Raw genomic sequence first — 17,036 nt, forward strand, 5'->3', positions numbered from 1 at the left:
CAGCCCTGATGCACCTTCTACTAGTCTCAGTCTTTTCACCTTTGTCCAAGAAGAACCCACAGGTCCTTTTGGCTTCTCTTTGTTTTATCACCCACCCTCAGTTCCTTACTTGATGTTTTTTTCCTGATATGTTTAGGATGTTTTCTTTGACTCTGGGAAATGGTGGAGGAAACTTTCAATGTGGTTCTTTTTTTTTTCTCCTTTTATTCTTTTTCTATATATATTGTATTTTTATTTAATCTGTGACAGTGATACTGTTACTGTGGCACTGGACATTCAGTAATAAGAATGCCATGTCATGTAAGCAAGTATTAAACTTCAAATACTCCTGTAATTTATACCTACTCCTTCCTCTTTTCCCTTGCTCTTATCCTTGGCCTAATGGATGCAGTTTTGATAATGTAGCGAGATTTTCTGTTGTGCTTGATCTAACCATGTGGTTGTGAGGTATGAGTAAAACATGGTTCTGTCAAGCACCATGGAACGTCACGCAGCTTTCTACAGCATGGCAAGCTGCTGAGGCTTAAGTCAGGATCATACATTTTTAAATTAAAGCTGAAAACAGGGCTTTCAACTTATTTGTTGAGATGATGTGGAGTATCGGGACTACCAAAAAAAAAAAAAAAATCACAGAGGTTGATGAAGTCCAGTCAACAGTACAAATTTGTAACCTGAGAAAGAGAAAAGGTGGCATTCAGGATCCATTTATTCTTGATACAGAGAAAGAAAACAAATTCTAAAACAGTGACATTTGTGTGATTAGCTATAACCAAGGCTAGATTGGCTGACAATATAATCAGCAGAAAGTACAGCTGTGAAAAGCTCAAGTTAATGTTATCCTGCTATGTGAAGTTGGTCTCAGTTTCTTTTTCCAGCATATCTTAAGTCCCTATATTTAACCCTCTCTTGAAGCCCTTGTGTCTGTTCAGTATCACAAAGTTTATCATGCATTTCCCAAGTTACCCACCCGTTATCTGCATTGCAGACGTCTTTTCAACCCTCTCACAAGAAGCAAATCTTATATTTTATTGACTTACTATCTGTGTTTTGACTTGAATCTTCTACAGGCACTGAAGATTACAGGTCCAAATTAAGTGGAGACTGCTTTGCAGATTTGGCTTGCCCTGAGAAATGTCGCTGTGAAGGGACCACGGTGGACTGCTCCAATCAGAAACTCAACAAAATTCCTGATCACATTCCCCAGTACACAGCAGAGTTGTAAGTTGAACCCATTACTTATGGAGAAAAAAATTAAAATTATTAAATATAAACCCACACCTTTACTTTTTTTGAACAGCAAAAATCAAAAGTAACATCTGTGGTGCGCTTCAAAGGACTAAATATTCATAAAAATTATTTATGCATTATTTCAATACCATGTAGCCTTAAAAACCCATGCTAAAGAAATAAATTAACTAGTCTATGTTTCTTGTTCTTCAGGACCTGAGCAATCCACTTGGATTTTTTGAAAGGTAGAGGGGTTTATTTTGCTTTTAAATTTTAACTGCAGGAGAAAGTAGGGCATCCAGTAACCCGGGAGGTCTGTCTTAAAAAGTGCTACCTAGATGTTTAAACAGATAGAGAAAATTCTTTTTATGCAAAGCATACATTACATTTGTTGGGCAGGCGACCAGAGGAAGATAAAGCAGACAAACAGGACAGAGTTAAGAAGATGAGATGATAATATAATGAATAGAGATGGGGAGAGAAGAACCCAGAGATCACTTGCTTAATAAGTGCCACGTGGGAATGATTTGTAGGCATTACAACTGAAGTAATCTTCAAGGAGAGAGTGAAAGATAAAATTAAGACAGCTTTACAAGGTTCCTCCATGTGCAAAGAATAGTTTAAAAGGGAATGCAGAGATGATTGAAGGATTGGCAAAAAGGTAGACGAAAGTGGCTGTCATTGCAGAGCAAAGGTGGAAGAAAATAGCTGGTTTTCCAAGGAGATTCGGTTTAAAGAGCAAGACAAAATGTTGAGGGACAAACAAAAAGGGGGGGGCTTTGATTTGACATAGTAAAGCAGTATAGAGATACAAGATTATTGTGATCAAGTTGTCACCCACGGGGTTGGGATGAGCAACAGGATGGCACATCTCTTAAAAGAGCAGTCCACAGCTGGCATCAAAGCAACACTATGGCAATCAGATATGAAACAAGACTATTCTCAAGTATTTGAATATCTAGACAGGAGAAGGGACTTAAAACTAAAATATTTTTAATACAGAGATGGAGACTTTTTTCAGTCTCTAAGCTGTGAGTTGAGCAGTATTTTTTTGTGCTGGTTTTGGCTGGAGTAGAGCTAATTTCCTTTACAGTGGATAGTATGGGCCTATGATTTGGAATTTTGCTGAACAGAGGGTTGATAATATAGAGATGTTTTTGTTCTTTACTGAGTAGGGCTTACACAGAGCCAAGGCCTTTTCTGCCTTTTGTACTGCTGTGTTTGCAAAGAAGTTGGGGATGCATGGGAGGTTGGGAGGAGGCACAACCAGGACAGGTGACCCAAACTGATATTAACTGATATAATTACAGTAACCCAAGGGATATTCCAGACCATGTGACATCATGCTCAGTATATAAAGGGGAGGAAGAAGAAGGAGAGGTGGGGCATTTGGAGTGATGGCATTTGTCTTCTCAAGACACTGTTACAATTGATGGAGCTGTGCTCTCCTGAAGATGGCTGAACAGCTGCCTGCCCGCGGAGAGCAGTGGATTAATTTCTTTTTCTTTGCTTGTGTGCATGACTTTTTATTTCCCTATTAAACTGTCTTTATCTCAACTCATGAGTTTTCCAGCTTTTACCCTTCCAGTTCTCTCCCAGATCCTGATCACGGCAGAGAAAGCAAGTGGCTGTGTTGAATATGCTGTCTTGCTGGGTTTAAACCACAACACGTTCTTATTACAAATCTGAAAATTACAATCGAGAAAAAAAAAATTGATACAGTCTTGTGTGAGGGGAGATAGATTTTAGTGGAAAAATATATTTTATGTTATCTGATATTTTGATATAAATTTTTTTAATTTAAGAATAAAAGCTGATGGAATAGGTAACAGGTTAAAGTGTAGGAGATCATAAAGTAGGGGTTGTATAAATGAACTGACTGAACCAAGAGAAGAGGAATGGACTTGTTGACATGATTAAGCATGCATTGCTTTGATATTTAGAAGTAATCATGTTTAATTGTCTCTTCTCCGAAGAAATAAGAATCTCAATTTAGCATTCTAATTGTTTTTTTAGAATAATTAATTTACATGTGGAAGATATACTGTCAGGTATTTTCTTTCTATAATTATGTTTCCTACCTGTTAAATTCAGAAGGAGCAATCAAATAATCAAGCCTCATCTGCTCTATATCTTAAACACAAAAATTTCAATCAACAAATTTCTTTTTCACTAAATATTTGGTTAGCAGAAAATATCCATGCTTATTTGAAGGTGTTAGTGGATTAAAAAAATCCACCATTCCCCTGAGACTGTTACAGAAGTTATATTCTTTCACTTCTGTTTTTGTTTGTTTATTTGTTTGGTTCGTTGGGTTTGTTTTGTTTTGTTTTTAATGGGAACTTTTCATTTGAGATGAACTCTACCTCTCTTCAGTTTCCACCGTTGCTTCCTTTATATTTTTTTGCCATTAAAGAGCCCTTTTCATTCCAGCACTCTATCCAAGTAAGATGATGTTTAACTGTAACAAAGTCATTATTTGCACTTCTACTCGATAGGCTGTATAGATTATTCTTCAAGTCATTTGATGTAATAAAAATTTCAACAGTCTCTCAAATATTCTAGAGAGGATAGAGAAATTACTTCTTCATTTTTTTAACTTCTGCTAAAAATCCATTTGCTCTAGCCAAATACATTTGTTTGGTATTTGCCTCACTGAAATAAAAATTACAGCTCTTCCTCTTATTTCCTCCTGTTGTTCCTGGTCTTTGATACACTGTCTTTATTGTTTGTCTTGGGACCCAGTCTAGTTCTAGGACCATTCTTTGATTTCCAATTCGCAATGTTTACTGGCATGTATTGGCATGTATGAGAATAGCAACTAGCTAGCCTTCTTTTTGTTTTTGTTTTGGTTTTTTTTAATCCACAAAATGTGATATAAAAACACTTGTTAGAGTCAAATTACGTTGATGCTTCTTTAGGTGAGGAGGAAAGCTAGACTAATTTCTGCAGGGTGATGTTCAGAGTTGAATCTTGGCTTGAAAATGAGGATCAACAGTAAGGAAAAAAGTTGTCCACAAGAGAGCAACAAAGATAGTGAAGGGCCTTGAGGGGTAGCTGCGTGAAGAGCAGATGGGGTCCCTTGGTCTGTTCAGCCTGGAGAAGAGGAGACTGAGGGGAGACCTCACTGCAGGCACAACTTCCTCATGAGGGGAAGTGGAGGGGCAGGCACTGATCTCTTCTCTCTGGTGACAGTGACAGAGCCAGGAACTGGACCCAGTAATCACTGTGGGTCTCTCCCAGCTCTTCAACCTGTTTCCTCCAAGTAGCTGGCATCTTAAAAAAAAATCTGAAAATACTAATATAGTTCAAGACTTCATTGTAAAAGTTTAAAAAAATATAGAACTAAACCAACTAACTGTTGTTCCAACTTCCCATTTTGTCACTTGCTCAGTCTTCCAGAGAAGCATTGAATGATGTGTCTAATCTGACAGTAAAGTATTTGATACAAAGTAAAAGTCTGTAATTACATCCCCAGAAATATATTTTTCAGATATCTTCCTAATATATAGGAAAATGGAGGAAGCATTTCAGAAATCATTCAAAATGAAGTGCCCTGAAGAAATGCTAAATAAAAATAATTTCAGTCTTGTATGTTGAATTTTTATAATGTTTTTTACAATAGACGATCATCTAACAAGGTAGTTTTAGAAAGCATGAATATTGCTGCAGTATATAGGCTTCCAGGAAGGTTCAGCTGTTGTTCAAAAACATGTGTCAAATAATCCAGACAAACAGAATGTGTAGACATTCTGATCAAATGCTTCTGTTTATGTTTTGTTTTGGGAATGGTATTTCAGTACTTTATTTGAATAAACCAGATAAAAGTAATTTTAAGATCATTTTCTTGTTCTAGTGTTAGACAGGTAGTAACTATAGTTTCTGTCTTTACCAGTGAAGAACACTGGGCTCAAAAAATAATATTAAGGTCCAGAATGGAGCTCCCATGACATCTGTAAACTTTCTAGTCATCTATAATAATTTTGATTCCATTGTGTGTGGACTAATTTAAATAAAATAAATACAATTTAAATAAAATAAAAAATAAATTTCTACAATTCTGATGAAATTAGATAGAACTATTTAGCACCGGAAATACAAGATTGAGACATAAACAGCAGGTAGGTCAAGATAAAAGAATGTGGTTATCATACATATTAATGATGAAGGAGTGCTATTGGGCACTGATGCAAACTTCATTTCTGGATTTATATATAGGAATGTAGAATGTAAATTATAGGAAAAAAATATTGTACGGTGCATAGCAATATTAAAGGATCAGGTGAAATATTGTGTTAAAAACTTCGCTTTTCAAGATGGATATAATTGCTTGGAAAAAATTCAAGGAGAACAAGAATCACAGAAAAGAAGACTAAAAGGACTGAAGGCATTTGTGTGAAAGAAACTTGAGGGAGAGACAAAGTAAATTACTTTTAATAGGTAAAAGATTCTTGCAAAGAATAAATGATCAAATTGCGTTTTTCAGTGGGGTTAGAAATGTTTACAGTTGAGCAAGCAAGTACTATTAAAATAAGTTACTGTTTTCATTATCTAGTCATTCTAGTTGGTATAGCATTTGAAAAGTATTTGAAATTATCAGCATTTATAGAATGGTCAGTGTGTCTGTTGTTAATATAAAGGGTAAAGAAAAGTCTGATTAGAGTGAAGAAGTAACTTCGTTAATTGAAAATGTGCAAGAGTATTTTAGATGATCCCACTAAAAACCACATTAAGTCATTCAGCTGATTTTTAGAGGTGATAGCATTTTCTGAAATTTGCATGCCTTGTTGTTTAGTGTGATATACAAATGTTTTGTGTATATCCAAAAAATTTCCATCTTCTTTTTGTTTGTTCCACGTTGAAACTGTTGTACAACCATACCTTCAGATTTACAACCTTAATTTCCCTTCTGACCGTCAATGAGAATGAACAGGAGGGAAGGATGAACAAGCAGCTTTCTTTAATTTTCTAGGGTTTTTTGGGGCTTTGGTGTGGTTTTTGTTGTTGTTGTTGTTTGGTTTTTTGGTTTTTGTTTTTTGTTTTGTTTTGTTTTGTTTTGTTTTGTTTTGTTTTGTTTTGTTTTTTAAACTTGTCTTGCAATAAGGCAATTCTGAAAAGCTTTCTGGCATTTAGAATTGTGCTGAATTTCATTCACAGTGATCTTGTCAGTCATATCTTCCTCATTTTTAAGATTTCTAAAGAAATGCTGGACAGACTTCCTTCCTTAATGATATAGTTCCATTAGAGCATATAAAGGATCTAAGACTCATAATTTCCATTTTCTTTCCAAGAGAGGAAATAGGGAGTACTGGGTCAATGCAAGTACTGGGTCAATGCAGGTATTTTTTGAAATACAGATGGTCCCCTAACCTAGCTGCTGTTAAAGGTACACTGTACTGTAAGCTTTGATACCTGTGCAGGAAAAAGAAGTGCCCAGGTAGTACTTGTTGCTCATTGCATACCTTCTTACAGTGTTACAAGTCAGCATTTATTGCTGTCTTAAGCAATGTATGTGTGCCAGCTGTAGTGGTATGAAGATAAATCACGGTGAGGGAAGTGTTTTTAAATTCATGGGAAGACCTATGCAGTGGATTTCATTCCCTATTCAGAAGAAGAGTAATTATTTCATTCTTGTAAATAGTGTTCTGTGAGTACCTCCAGATGTCTGGCAGACTCCACCTGATATCCTTTAAAGAACAGAAGACTAATCTTCCGTGGTTTATATGTCTTTCTTAAAGACTTTTATTTTTAGGTTGCTATGGAATCCTCCCTTAGTTACCTTTTTGTTTGAAAAATTAAAAACATCATCTTATATTCCTTTTCAGTTTTAGCTGTATAAAATTTTGTGATCAGGTTTTGAAAATGTCTTACATATGCCTAGGTTTAACTAATGAGGATTTTCATTCACAGGAATTATCAAAATTAGAAATGTCTTTACGAAAGGAATTGTTCTTCAGCTACCAGTTAAATATCAGATGTTCAGGGAAACCAGAATGAAAAGTTCACTTAATGTGGCACATTCTGTATCAGTCCCTGAATAATGTTTTTCTGAAATTGATGTAATTTCTTTTAGGCGACTAAATAACAATGAATTTTCAGTCCTGGAAGCTACTGGAATCTTTAAGAAACTTCCTCAGCTGCGTAAAATGTAAGTGCAACTTCAATGACCTTGTCTATTCAGATAGTGTATTAGCTCCTTGCTGTGTCTCTCCACCTTTCTTACTTCTAATCTACAAAAGATTCAGTTTATTCCAATCAAAAATCAAGAATGGGTTTAAATTAATCCCTGAGGTAGGTCAGAGTTGGCAGCTCTCCTGTATGGGGCTTGGCACTGCCAGCAGCCACTTCTCATGGTGTATAGCTCCAGTACCTCCACGGCAGCATCCAGCCAGCTGGTCTGTTATGCAGCCACAGCAGGGAGCTCACAGTATAAGCTTCTTAGAAAAGATTCCAGTAATCTTTTGTAACTTCCTGTATTACTCTCTAACCAGGCAATTTTGCCTCTTTCAGCACATTAAGGACATGCTGTTGATTATGTGCTTCATTAAACGGTCATTAGGTGAGGGGAATATCAAAACATAAATGACTGAGAAAAAGTTGTTTGATAGGCCATCCATGTAAGTCCATGTTAACAGTTAATGTTCTAAGACTAGTTTATAATCTTATCAATTGGATTTTTTGCTAAAATTGTTGCTAAAAATAAGACTATGAAAATCTTTTCTTTAGCTTATGTAAAAGACATATTTTAGGGTAGATGATTTAGGTAGACTTTGTGACTTTGTGCTCAATCATTTCAGGATTAAATCCAAACATAAATAGTAAGTGAAGAAAAATGTAAGTAAAAAGAGATTAACCAAGACTATAGAGTAACCAAGTGACTACCATTTGTAAGAGATCAGTATTAATGATCAAAATCTCAAGAGAGCAATAGTAATGCTTCAACTATTGCTAGCCTTAACCAGTTCTTTGCTGGCGTGATCACAATTAGTTAAATATTTATTACTGATTTTTTTAGATTAAAATATTTTAAAACCCCCAACAATGTAAAATAAACTTGCTTTTGACCTCTCCACTTGAGTACACCTTACCATTTCGAATTGGGCTGCAATACTTAGAAAAAAGAATGTAGGATGTTTGGCACAAAAATGTTCTGGTGCTATGCTCTTTTATTAAATCCTCAAGAATCTCAGATCAGCACATTTTACAGCTACAGGGTACTTTGGAAATATCAAGTATCAATATGAAGCATCAATGGACAAGGGAAGGGATATAGCTGTAATTTATCAGGACTTCTGTAAAGCCTTTGACATGGGCTCCCCCAACATCCTTCTCCTTAAACTGGGGAGAGGTGGATGAGGAATTGTTCGGACAGCAGCATCCAGAAGGTAATGGTCAGTGGCTCAGTCCCATAGACATCTGTGACAAATGGTATCCCTTAAGGATCTGTATTTTATGTCCTCGTCAATATATAGTGAAAGTTGTCCCTGCCTACAGCAGAGGTATTGGAACTAGACAATATTTAAGGTCTTTTCCAACCCAAGATATTCTATGATTACAGGATTCTATAAAATAAATAAAATGCTTTGATGTGTCGTACATGCAGATGCATACACAAATTTATACATGTATCAGATCTTCATATTTAACAATATTTCAATTTAACAATATTTCTTTTAAGTTGAGGAGATGTTCAAGACAAAAGGGAAAAAAAAGGATGAATATTTATCAGTCTTGGTCTAGCTGTCTGTTGGAACCCCCAAAGGCTTTAAAATCTGTTTAATTGAAAAGGGGAAAAAATGAAAAAAATGAAGAGTTAACTATTTAATAATACTGCACCATAACTTCCTAATAAAGTTACCAGTTGTTACAAAATTCTTCCATTGAGAGATTAATATAATGACTGCTTAAGCATCACTGGAAAGAAGAGACACCAATATGAGTGAATTCTCTGTTTCTGTGAAGCTCATATTGCTTCTGGAGGTTCAAAATGGGTGTAGAGATCTTTCTGCACAGATGACATTGAAAAATTGAGACCTAAATGTTTCATTGATTTGATGCTTCATCAGTAATAAAGCATGTGTATGTGCTGCAACATTGATTAGCTATGCAACATTAATCTTTAAAATAGCTGTGTGAAGTAGTATCCGTGTTACAGCAAGAACAAAAAAGATTTTTAAAAACTGAGGGCTTGACATGGACAAGCCATCTGAGATGGGAAATAATGAGTTTCTTACTTCCAGTCTTCCACAGCACCTTGCAGACTGAACAGCTCCACTGTGAAACTAAATGAAAGCGGTGATTGTAGATGTTGTCTACTTAGACTTTAGTTAAGCTTTTCACACCACTTCCCACAGCATTCTCCTGGATAAACTGGCTGTTCATGGTTTGGACAGACATGGTATGTCACTGGGTAAAAGAATGGCCAGATGGGTGGGCCCAGAGGGTGGTGAATGAAGTTAAATCCAGTCGGTAGACAGTCACAAGTGGTGTTCCTTAGGGCTCAGTATTGGTTGTGTTTAATATGTGTATCATTGATCTGGATGAGAGGATTAAATTCACTCTCCACAAGTTTGCAAGTAACACCATGTTGTCTGGGAGTGTTGATCTGCTGGAGGGTAGGAAGGCTCTGTAGAGGGATCCGGACTGGCTGGATTGATGGGCCAAGAGAAACAGTATGAGTTCAGCAAGTCTAAGTGCCCGGTCCCGCACTGTCACAACATCCCCATGCAGCCCTCAGGCTTGGGGAAGAGTGGCTGGAAAGCTGCCCAGCAGAAAAGGACCTGGGGATGCTGGTTGGCAGCCACATCAACAGTCAATGAACCATTGTGTGTCCGGGTGGCCAAGAAGACAAATGGCACCTGGCCTGTATCAGCAATAGTGTGACCAGCAGGACCAGGGCAGTGATTGTCCCTCAGTGCTCCTTGTTGGTGAGGCCACATCTTGAGTAGCTTGTTCAGTTTTGGATTCCTCTCTACCAAAAAGACATTGAGGAGCTGGAAAGAGTCAAGAGAAGAGTAACAAAGCTGCTGGAAGGTATGGAGCCCAAGTGTGATGAGGAGCAGCTAAGGAAATGTGTTGTTTAGCCTGGAGAAATGGAAGTTCAGTGGATACCTTATTGCTCTTTAGACCTATCTGAAAGGAAGTTGTAGTCAGGTGGGGGTTGTCCTTTTTTCCCAGGTGACAAGTGACAAGATGAGAGGAAATTATATCAAATTGCAGCAGAGGAGGTTTAGTTTGGTTTCTCCATGGAAAGGGCTGTCAAGCAGTGGAATGGGCCACCCAGGGAAGTGGTGTTATTGCCATCCATAGAGAAACTTAAAAGACTTAGGGTTACTTTTTTGTAATAGACTTTGCAGGACTGGATTAAATGCTTGGACATGATGATATTAAAGGGCCTATCCAACCTAACTAATGACATGATTGTATCCTTCATTAGAAGCAAGGTGTAGGTTGCATTTCACCTGGGCTAGAGAGTAGTCAGCACTGAAGACTAAGCCACAACTTCCTGGGTTTTTTCTAACAAATACTATCTTTCTTGTTTTGAATGATTTAAACACCATTCTAGAAATTGCGTCAAATAACGTTTGATTCTCTTCCCAACACTATTAATTCCATCAAAAGACTTCAGCTTTACTTCCATTCACTTTGTCTCATAGATTTTTTTAAGACATTTTTAAAAATCACTAGTGTATTTTACACTGTTTAATGTGTATCTATGTACTTCTGTAATATATGTAAATAATATGAAACAAACAAAAGGACACTATTATGAAAAATATTGAAGAAATTGTGTGCTGTTGCATATGTTTGCTTTTGTGTATATAGTACAGATACTACCCATTTGTGATGTAATTTCCATCTTTCAACTGAAATCAAACACTAAGTATTTTAGCAATATTTTAGGTCATTTTCCGCACATATTTGATCCACTTTGCAGGCAAATTGCAGATAGATGAACTATCTTGTTTATGAACCCTCCTCTCTAACTAATGTCATAAATTATTAACATTTCATGTACTGTTTATATTCACACATTTCCTTTACATATGTTGCTGTTTATACTGTTTTCTTATATTTGACTATCTAGATAAAATAAATCAGAGAGGTTAGTTTTGTTGTACTCATACAGTATAATTTTGTTACTAATTCATCTAAAAATGCTACGAAGTCTGGTGACCTGAAAAAATATATTTACTGATAAGATTCAAAGTTAGGAAAATATGTTCTTGTGTGGCAGCAGCATAGATTGGTAACTGCCATTCTTAAAAACCATCTTCCAAAGATTACTTTTAAAAACTTTGCTTCTTAATTAGAAGGGCATTGAATTTTTTTACTAGTTTGAAGTTTATTTATATTTTGTGGTTTTATACAACAACTTGGCTATTGCATCAAAATTGCATTTGATGATTTTGGATGACTTTTCCAAGATTAGTCGAAAACTAAGATTCTAAGTCTTTCTTGGAATTTATTCAGTCTGCAGCATTTAACAGTTAATTTAGGACATTTGTAGAAGAAAATCCCCTCAGTTCTTATCTGTGTCTGTTAATGTGTAATAGAAACCTGAGCAATAACAAGATTACAGATATAGAAGAAGGAGCATTTGATGGAGCCTCTGGTGTGAATGAGCTATTGCTCACAAGCAACCGCTTGGAAAGTGTTCAACACAAAATGTTCAAAGGACTAGAAAGTCTCAAAACACTGTAAGTATATTTATTTAGGTGTTTTTATTCTTCTTTTCTCATAGGTATTTTTGAGAATAATATGTCCTAAAAAAAATACTTTGGAGAATTAGCTATGGATTATTCAAACGTATTTTTGTTTTTATTCCTATTTTACTAGAAGCTATACATTATAGTAATTTATTATTTATTATTTTGTGTATAATGAGTCCTCTAAACCAGTGAAGCAGTTGAGAATGGGTGAACATCCCACTTCAGAAATGGAAATGGGAATAATCATCAAAGTAACAGAATTTTGCACGGGAATTATACATTTTATGTAATGGAGTCTGATTCATTTCAGCTCAACCATTACAGGGAATTTTGCTGGAGGAAGAAAATGTTCTGGTATGTATTGAAATGTGGGAAATGATTCTCTTCTAAGTAATTTTTTTGTCATTTCAACAGTGAAGGCAAGATTAAAAGCACTATAGCTTGAACTCAATTCATTCTTTCCATGAAGCAGCTTAGTTCTTTCCACTCAAAAAAAAATGTTTATACAACCTACAGCATCTTGGCTTTCTTCAATGAGCCTGTCCTTTTGATCTGCAGACCAGAGCCAAGATTAGATAGTCTTTGGGGTTTCAGCTGTCCATAGACATTAGGTATTTTAAATAAATCATGTCTACAATTTCTAACCTTGCAGTTAAAGCTGCTAAAATTGTTTAAAGCAGCTAGTCCAAGACAAGAACATGGGGGAAAATAACCATCTTTGGTGGACAGAGAGGAGAACAGACTTCAAAGCTCTTAAGTTTTATAGAAATTTGAGAGATTTTAGAATAGCTTAGGATTCTGAAATTTATACTGTCTTAGATTCATGTTGAGGAGGAATGCTGATTGCATTTGAATTAAATGCTTTTGAATGCGGTGTAAGTGGTTTCTAGAATTTGTCCTAAGAAAAATGAAGTGAAAGGGACCTCAAGAAGAGGTAAACTGGTACAAGCCTCTGCTTTATCACTTCTGGAATCATCAGCCTTGGGAATGTGAAGAGAGGGCTGCTGTGTTTCTCTGGTTTGGGAAATTTCAGTTTCATTGCTCATCAATTAAAAATTCATAATTACTGCTTCTGGTATTGAAAGAAGAAGAAAAAAACCCAAACCCTTAGGGGAAACTGGAGCAGGCTGTCCAAAGTGGTTATAGGGTCTCATCTGGAGGTACTCAGAAGCCACCTGGACACAATCCTAAGTAACTCTAAGGAAAAGCTCTAGAGAACCCTGCTTGAGCAGGGTTGGACCAAATGACCTCCATTTCCAACCTTATCCATTCTGTGATTCTGTGAAGCAACCCTTGCCTCTGTGAAACCTACCCACTCACTCACCTTTGTCTTCCAGCCTGCTCCACACACACTGCACTCAGTCTCTTCAGTGAGGTGACAGGCAGCACAGGGGTCACTGCACTGGTGGTCCCTTCGCTGGCTGCAGCCCCTCTATAGTCATACCTCTCAGCCCTCACTCCAGCAGCCACTTCAGCCCTGGTTGCTGCCCAGGCTAAGCTGAAAAATGCTGATCTCTCTTTCTCAGGATGCTGAGGAGCAACAGGGTGAGCTGTGTGGGAAATGACAGCTTCACCGGGCTGAGCTCTGTCCGCCTGCTCTCTCTGTATGACAACCAGATCACCACCGTGGCGCCCGGCTCCTTCGACACGCTGCATTCTCTCTCCACGCTGTAAGTCACATTCATCTTTTATCATAGCCGTATTTAAATCTCTGATGTTTGGGGAGCATTTCCCTTAATACTTTGATGTGCAATTTCGCAACACTTAGTAAAGTTCAGGGATAAAAGGATTTCATAGAGGCAGTTTTGAGAAATTTTGTTTTCTGGACCATCTTAGGCATGTGAGGAGTATGTTTTCATGGTGCCCTTTGGTACAGCATTAGACAGGTTTGCAAAAGTGTCTGAGAAGGCAGAAAAAACGTCCTCGTGGAAGCCCACTGATGTAAACCAGGGTAGAAAGCCACATTTTGGGTAGGCAGCACACAATCACAGCTGGTTAGATTACTATGTTGTCTGTCCTTGTGCCCTGTGCCACCAATTACTAGCTAAAATTTCCTTGGTCTGCTGAGAATCTTTATTCATATATGTTTTATAAGGAAGCTTCAGTCTCATTTTCTATCCAGTTTTTAATTTACATGTGACATAGTTTAAGGGATGTGAAAAGAGTGAGCAAAGTTGCCACTCAGTTTCATGAAGATGTGCTGGTTTTAGGTAGCACCATTCAGAAATACACTTAATCCCTCTTTTACAGGAAAAGTGACACTTTTGCACCCAGTTACTAATTTTGCATATTAAGGGTGACATGTTTATAAATAATGGAATTGTCAATATGTTTGTGCTGCAATAAGGAGATGCCAAAAGTACTGAGGCTTTTAGAAGTAAATTCATTTTTGTAACTGGCATGTAATCAGCTTAGCTGTCATTTCAGATAGGAAACTTATTCTCTGGAGCAAATAAAAGATGGAAATATTGAGATGATAAATTAATGGAATACCTGTTGTCAGATTAAAGCTAATAATGTAAAGTAATCAGCCTCCATCTCTGTATCAAATTATTGTGTTATTGGTACAGAGTGGCTTGACATGAAGTCAGGTCTTTGACAGTTTTAAATTATTTCTAAATGAGTTGTATCAAGATTCACCACACAGAGCCAAAATTGCACCTCTCACCTGTGGTTTACACACAGTGTTGTTTGACTGTTCTCAGAGTTTAAGGTATGCTTTTTTGAAAATAGACTCCTTAGAATGAAAGGATGATGTCATGTGGGATAAACTTTCCTGTGGTTCTCAGAAACCTCTTGGCCAATCCCTTCAACTGCAACTGCCATCTTGCATGGCTTGGAGATTGGCTCAGGAAGAAACGCATTGTGACGGGGAACCCTCGCTGCCAAAAACCTTACTTTCTCAAAGAGATTCCTATCCAGGATGTGGCAATTCAGGATTTTACATGTGATGATGGTAAGTAAGTTAATATTCAAACCTTTTATAATTTTAGCTTTCATATAAATAGCTGCATGGCTCCCATAGATCCCAAAGTATCGCACTTTAAAGGCCTTCATGCTCAGTTTCTATGTCAGTTTAAAAACTTTCCACCCATTTTTGGATGATCAGCAAGCATGGGCTGTTGTATACATGCCTACAAATGTTTTTCTTGCCTATCTTCAGTATTGTAATTAATAATTTAGAAATTGTATTAAAAAAAAAGGTCTGATGTTATAGTACAGATGAGAATATTTCAAACACTGATGCTTGAATCAAGCACTCTTTCAGGTTACTTGATCAAATAACATGACATGCTATAGCTTGAGGCTTCATTAACTCTTAATTAAAAGTGCTGCTATCTTGCATCTCTCACACACACTTCCATTTATTGCATTACTTGTTTGTCAATTTTCAAGGCTGTATCTGTTTTTAAAGAGACTATTTTTAATACTTCTTAAACTTGTTTTGTCTTTCATTTCAGGATTTATTCTTTCTTTAATGATTTTTTCCCATATAATAGCATTCTTACCAAGTAAAACAGCATTGCACTACATAAAGCATCACCTGAAATGTAAATTCTTAGTGATGGTTTGCATAGATGATGTAATTTTCTTCCTACCTTGAGATGCAGAAATATCATGTTGGCTTGAAGAAAATCTAGGTGGGCTATTATTGCTAATACTGAAGAGACATTTATTAGCAACCTTAGCATCTGTTTGTTTTGATTAACCAGGAAATGATGACAATAGCTGCTCTCCCCTGGCCCGCTGCCCTGCAGAATGTACTTGTCTGGACACAGTAGTTCGCTGCAGCAACAAAGGTCTAAAAGCTTTGCCTAAAGGCATCCCAAAAGATGTAACTGAACTGTAAGTGGCATGCTTTTTATCCCTTTTATGAAAAATTAGTCAGATTTTTATTGTCAGGGTCAAGAAAGGGGGGAAAAGAAAATGAAGAATTGAATTTAGTAGATGAGTTGAACTTTGTTAATCCACTGCTTTATAAAGACTTTCACATTATCTTGAGAAACTGGAGATTGAGTTTGAATTAGCAATGCTTTGTTAGTCCCAAAACACTCTTAAAAACTATGTGTTACTGAATAGTTTTAAAAATATATGCATATAAAATTGTAGTCACTCTCAGATTTTATATCCCCAGCACTGAACCATTGTATAACTGTGTGGATATCATGTTACAATGGGTTAAATTAAGGGCAACAGTTAATCTGATTAATCTCTGGTCACTGGTTAGAAAGGAGTGAAGTTCACTTACACAAAAAAAGCAGAAAGAAAACAATTATATGAATGTGTTTTCATAATGAACATGTTTTTTAATACCTCTGAATCAATACTTTTTGCCTCTAAATCAAGCACCTTAATCCTCTAAATCAGTGGCCTTCATCTATGTCAATGGACAATGGCTTTATGGTACTAAAGGAGTGAACTAGGAAAGCTGCTCTCCAGGATTTGTTGCATGTAAATAAGAGGGTCTTGTGAGTAAAGTGGCATCTGGTGTCTGTCTTCGCCATGGTAGTTATAAAGCAGTCGAGTTGAAAATCTGTTGACAGGAGGAAAGGTGCCTGCAAATCTTCGACTCTGGATATGAGGAAAGCAGACTTCAGGCTGCTCAGGTGACTAGTAAGATCTCAATGGGAAATGCTTTAGGAGGTATTGAGGTGCATCAGTGCTGGTCACTTTTTAGTCCCATCCGTTAAGAGCTAAGGAGCGAGCAATTCAAAAAAGTCAGAAGCCAAGAAGGTGAGACAGAAGGCTGGGTCACCTAAGCAGGGATCTTCTGGAGCTAAGGCAAAAATGAAAGGTGTACATCCAGTGGAAACAAGGTTGTGTGACATGGGAGGAATATAGAGGTGCTGCTCATCACTGTAAAAAGAAAAGTGGCCCAATTAGAACTGAAGCTGGCTAGGGGAAAATAGAAAGAGCTTTTTAAAATATCCTAACAGCAAAAGGCAGCCTGGAAATAACACTGGTCCATTTTTCGATGAGTGTGGTCCCCTCACAAACAGGGACATAGACAAAGCAGAGATGTTTAACGCTTTCTTCATTTCAGTCTTCAATACCAGTGATCAGTTCTGAGGGTCCCAGTGAGCTGGGGCACCATGA

General features: G+C 36.9%; 1 protein-coding gene across 1 annotated transcript in view; it reads left to right on the top strand.

Moving 5' to 3' along the window:
* SLIT2 (slit guidance ligand 2) overlaps window positions 1-17,036 on the top strand; it is a 241,465-nt gene that overhangs the window by 193,058 nt on the left and 31,371 nt on the right. The window contains exons 17-22 of the mRNA XM_058420666.1: window positions 1,068-1,218; window positions 7,301-7,375; window positions 11,784-11,927; window positions 13,466-13,609; window positions 14,729-14,895; window positions 15,653-15,785. Coding sequence (XP_058276649.1) covers window positions 1,068-1,218; window positions 7,301-7,375; window positions 11,784-11,927; window positions 13,466-13,609; window positions 14,729-14,895; window positions 15,653-15,785 — 814 coding nt within the window. The remainder of the gene's footprint in view (window positions 1-1,067; window positions 1,219-7,300; window positions 7,376-11,783; window positions 11,928-13,465; window positions 13,610-14,728; window positions 14,896-15,652; window positions 15,786-17,036) is intronic.

Source organism: Hirundo rustica, chromosome 5, assembly GCF_015227805.2.
Source record: "Hirundo rustica isolate bHirRus1 chromosome 5, bHirRus1.pri.v3, whole genome shotgun sequence".
NCBI lineage: Eukaryota > Metazoa > Chordata > Aves > Passeriformes > Hirundinidae > Hirundo > Hirundo rustica.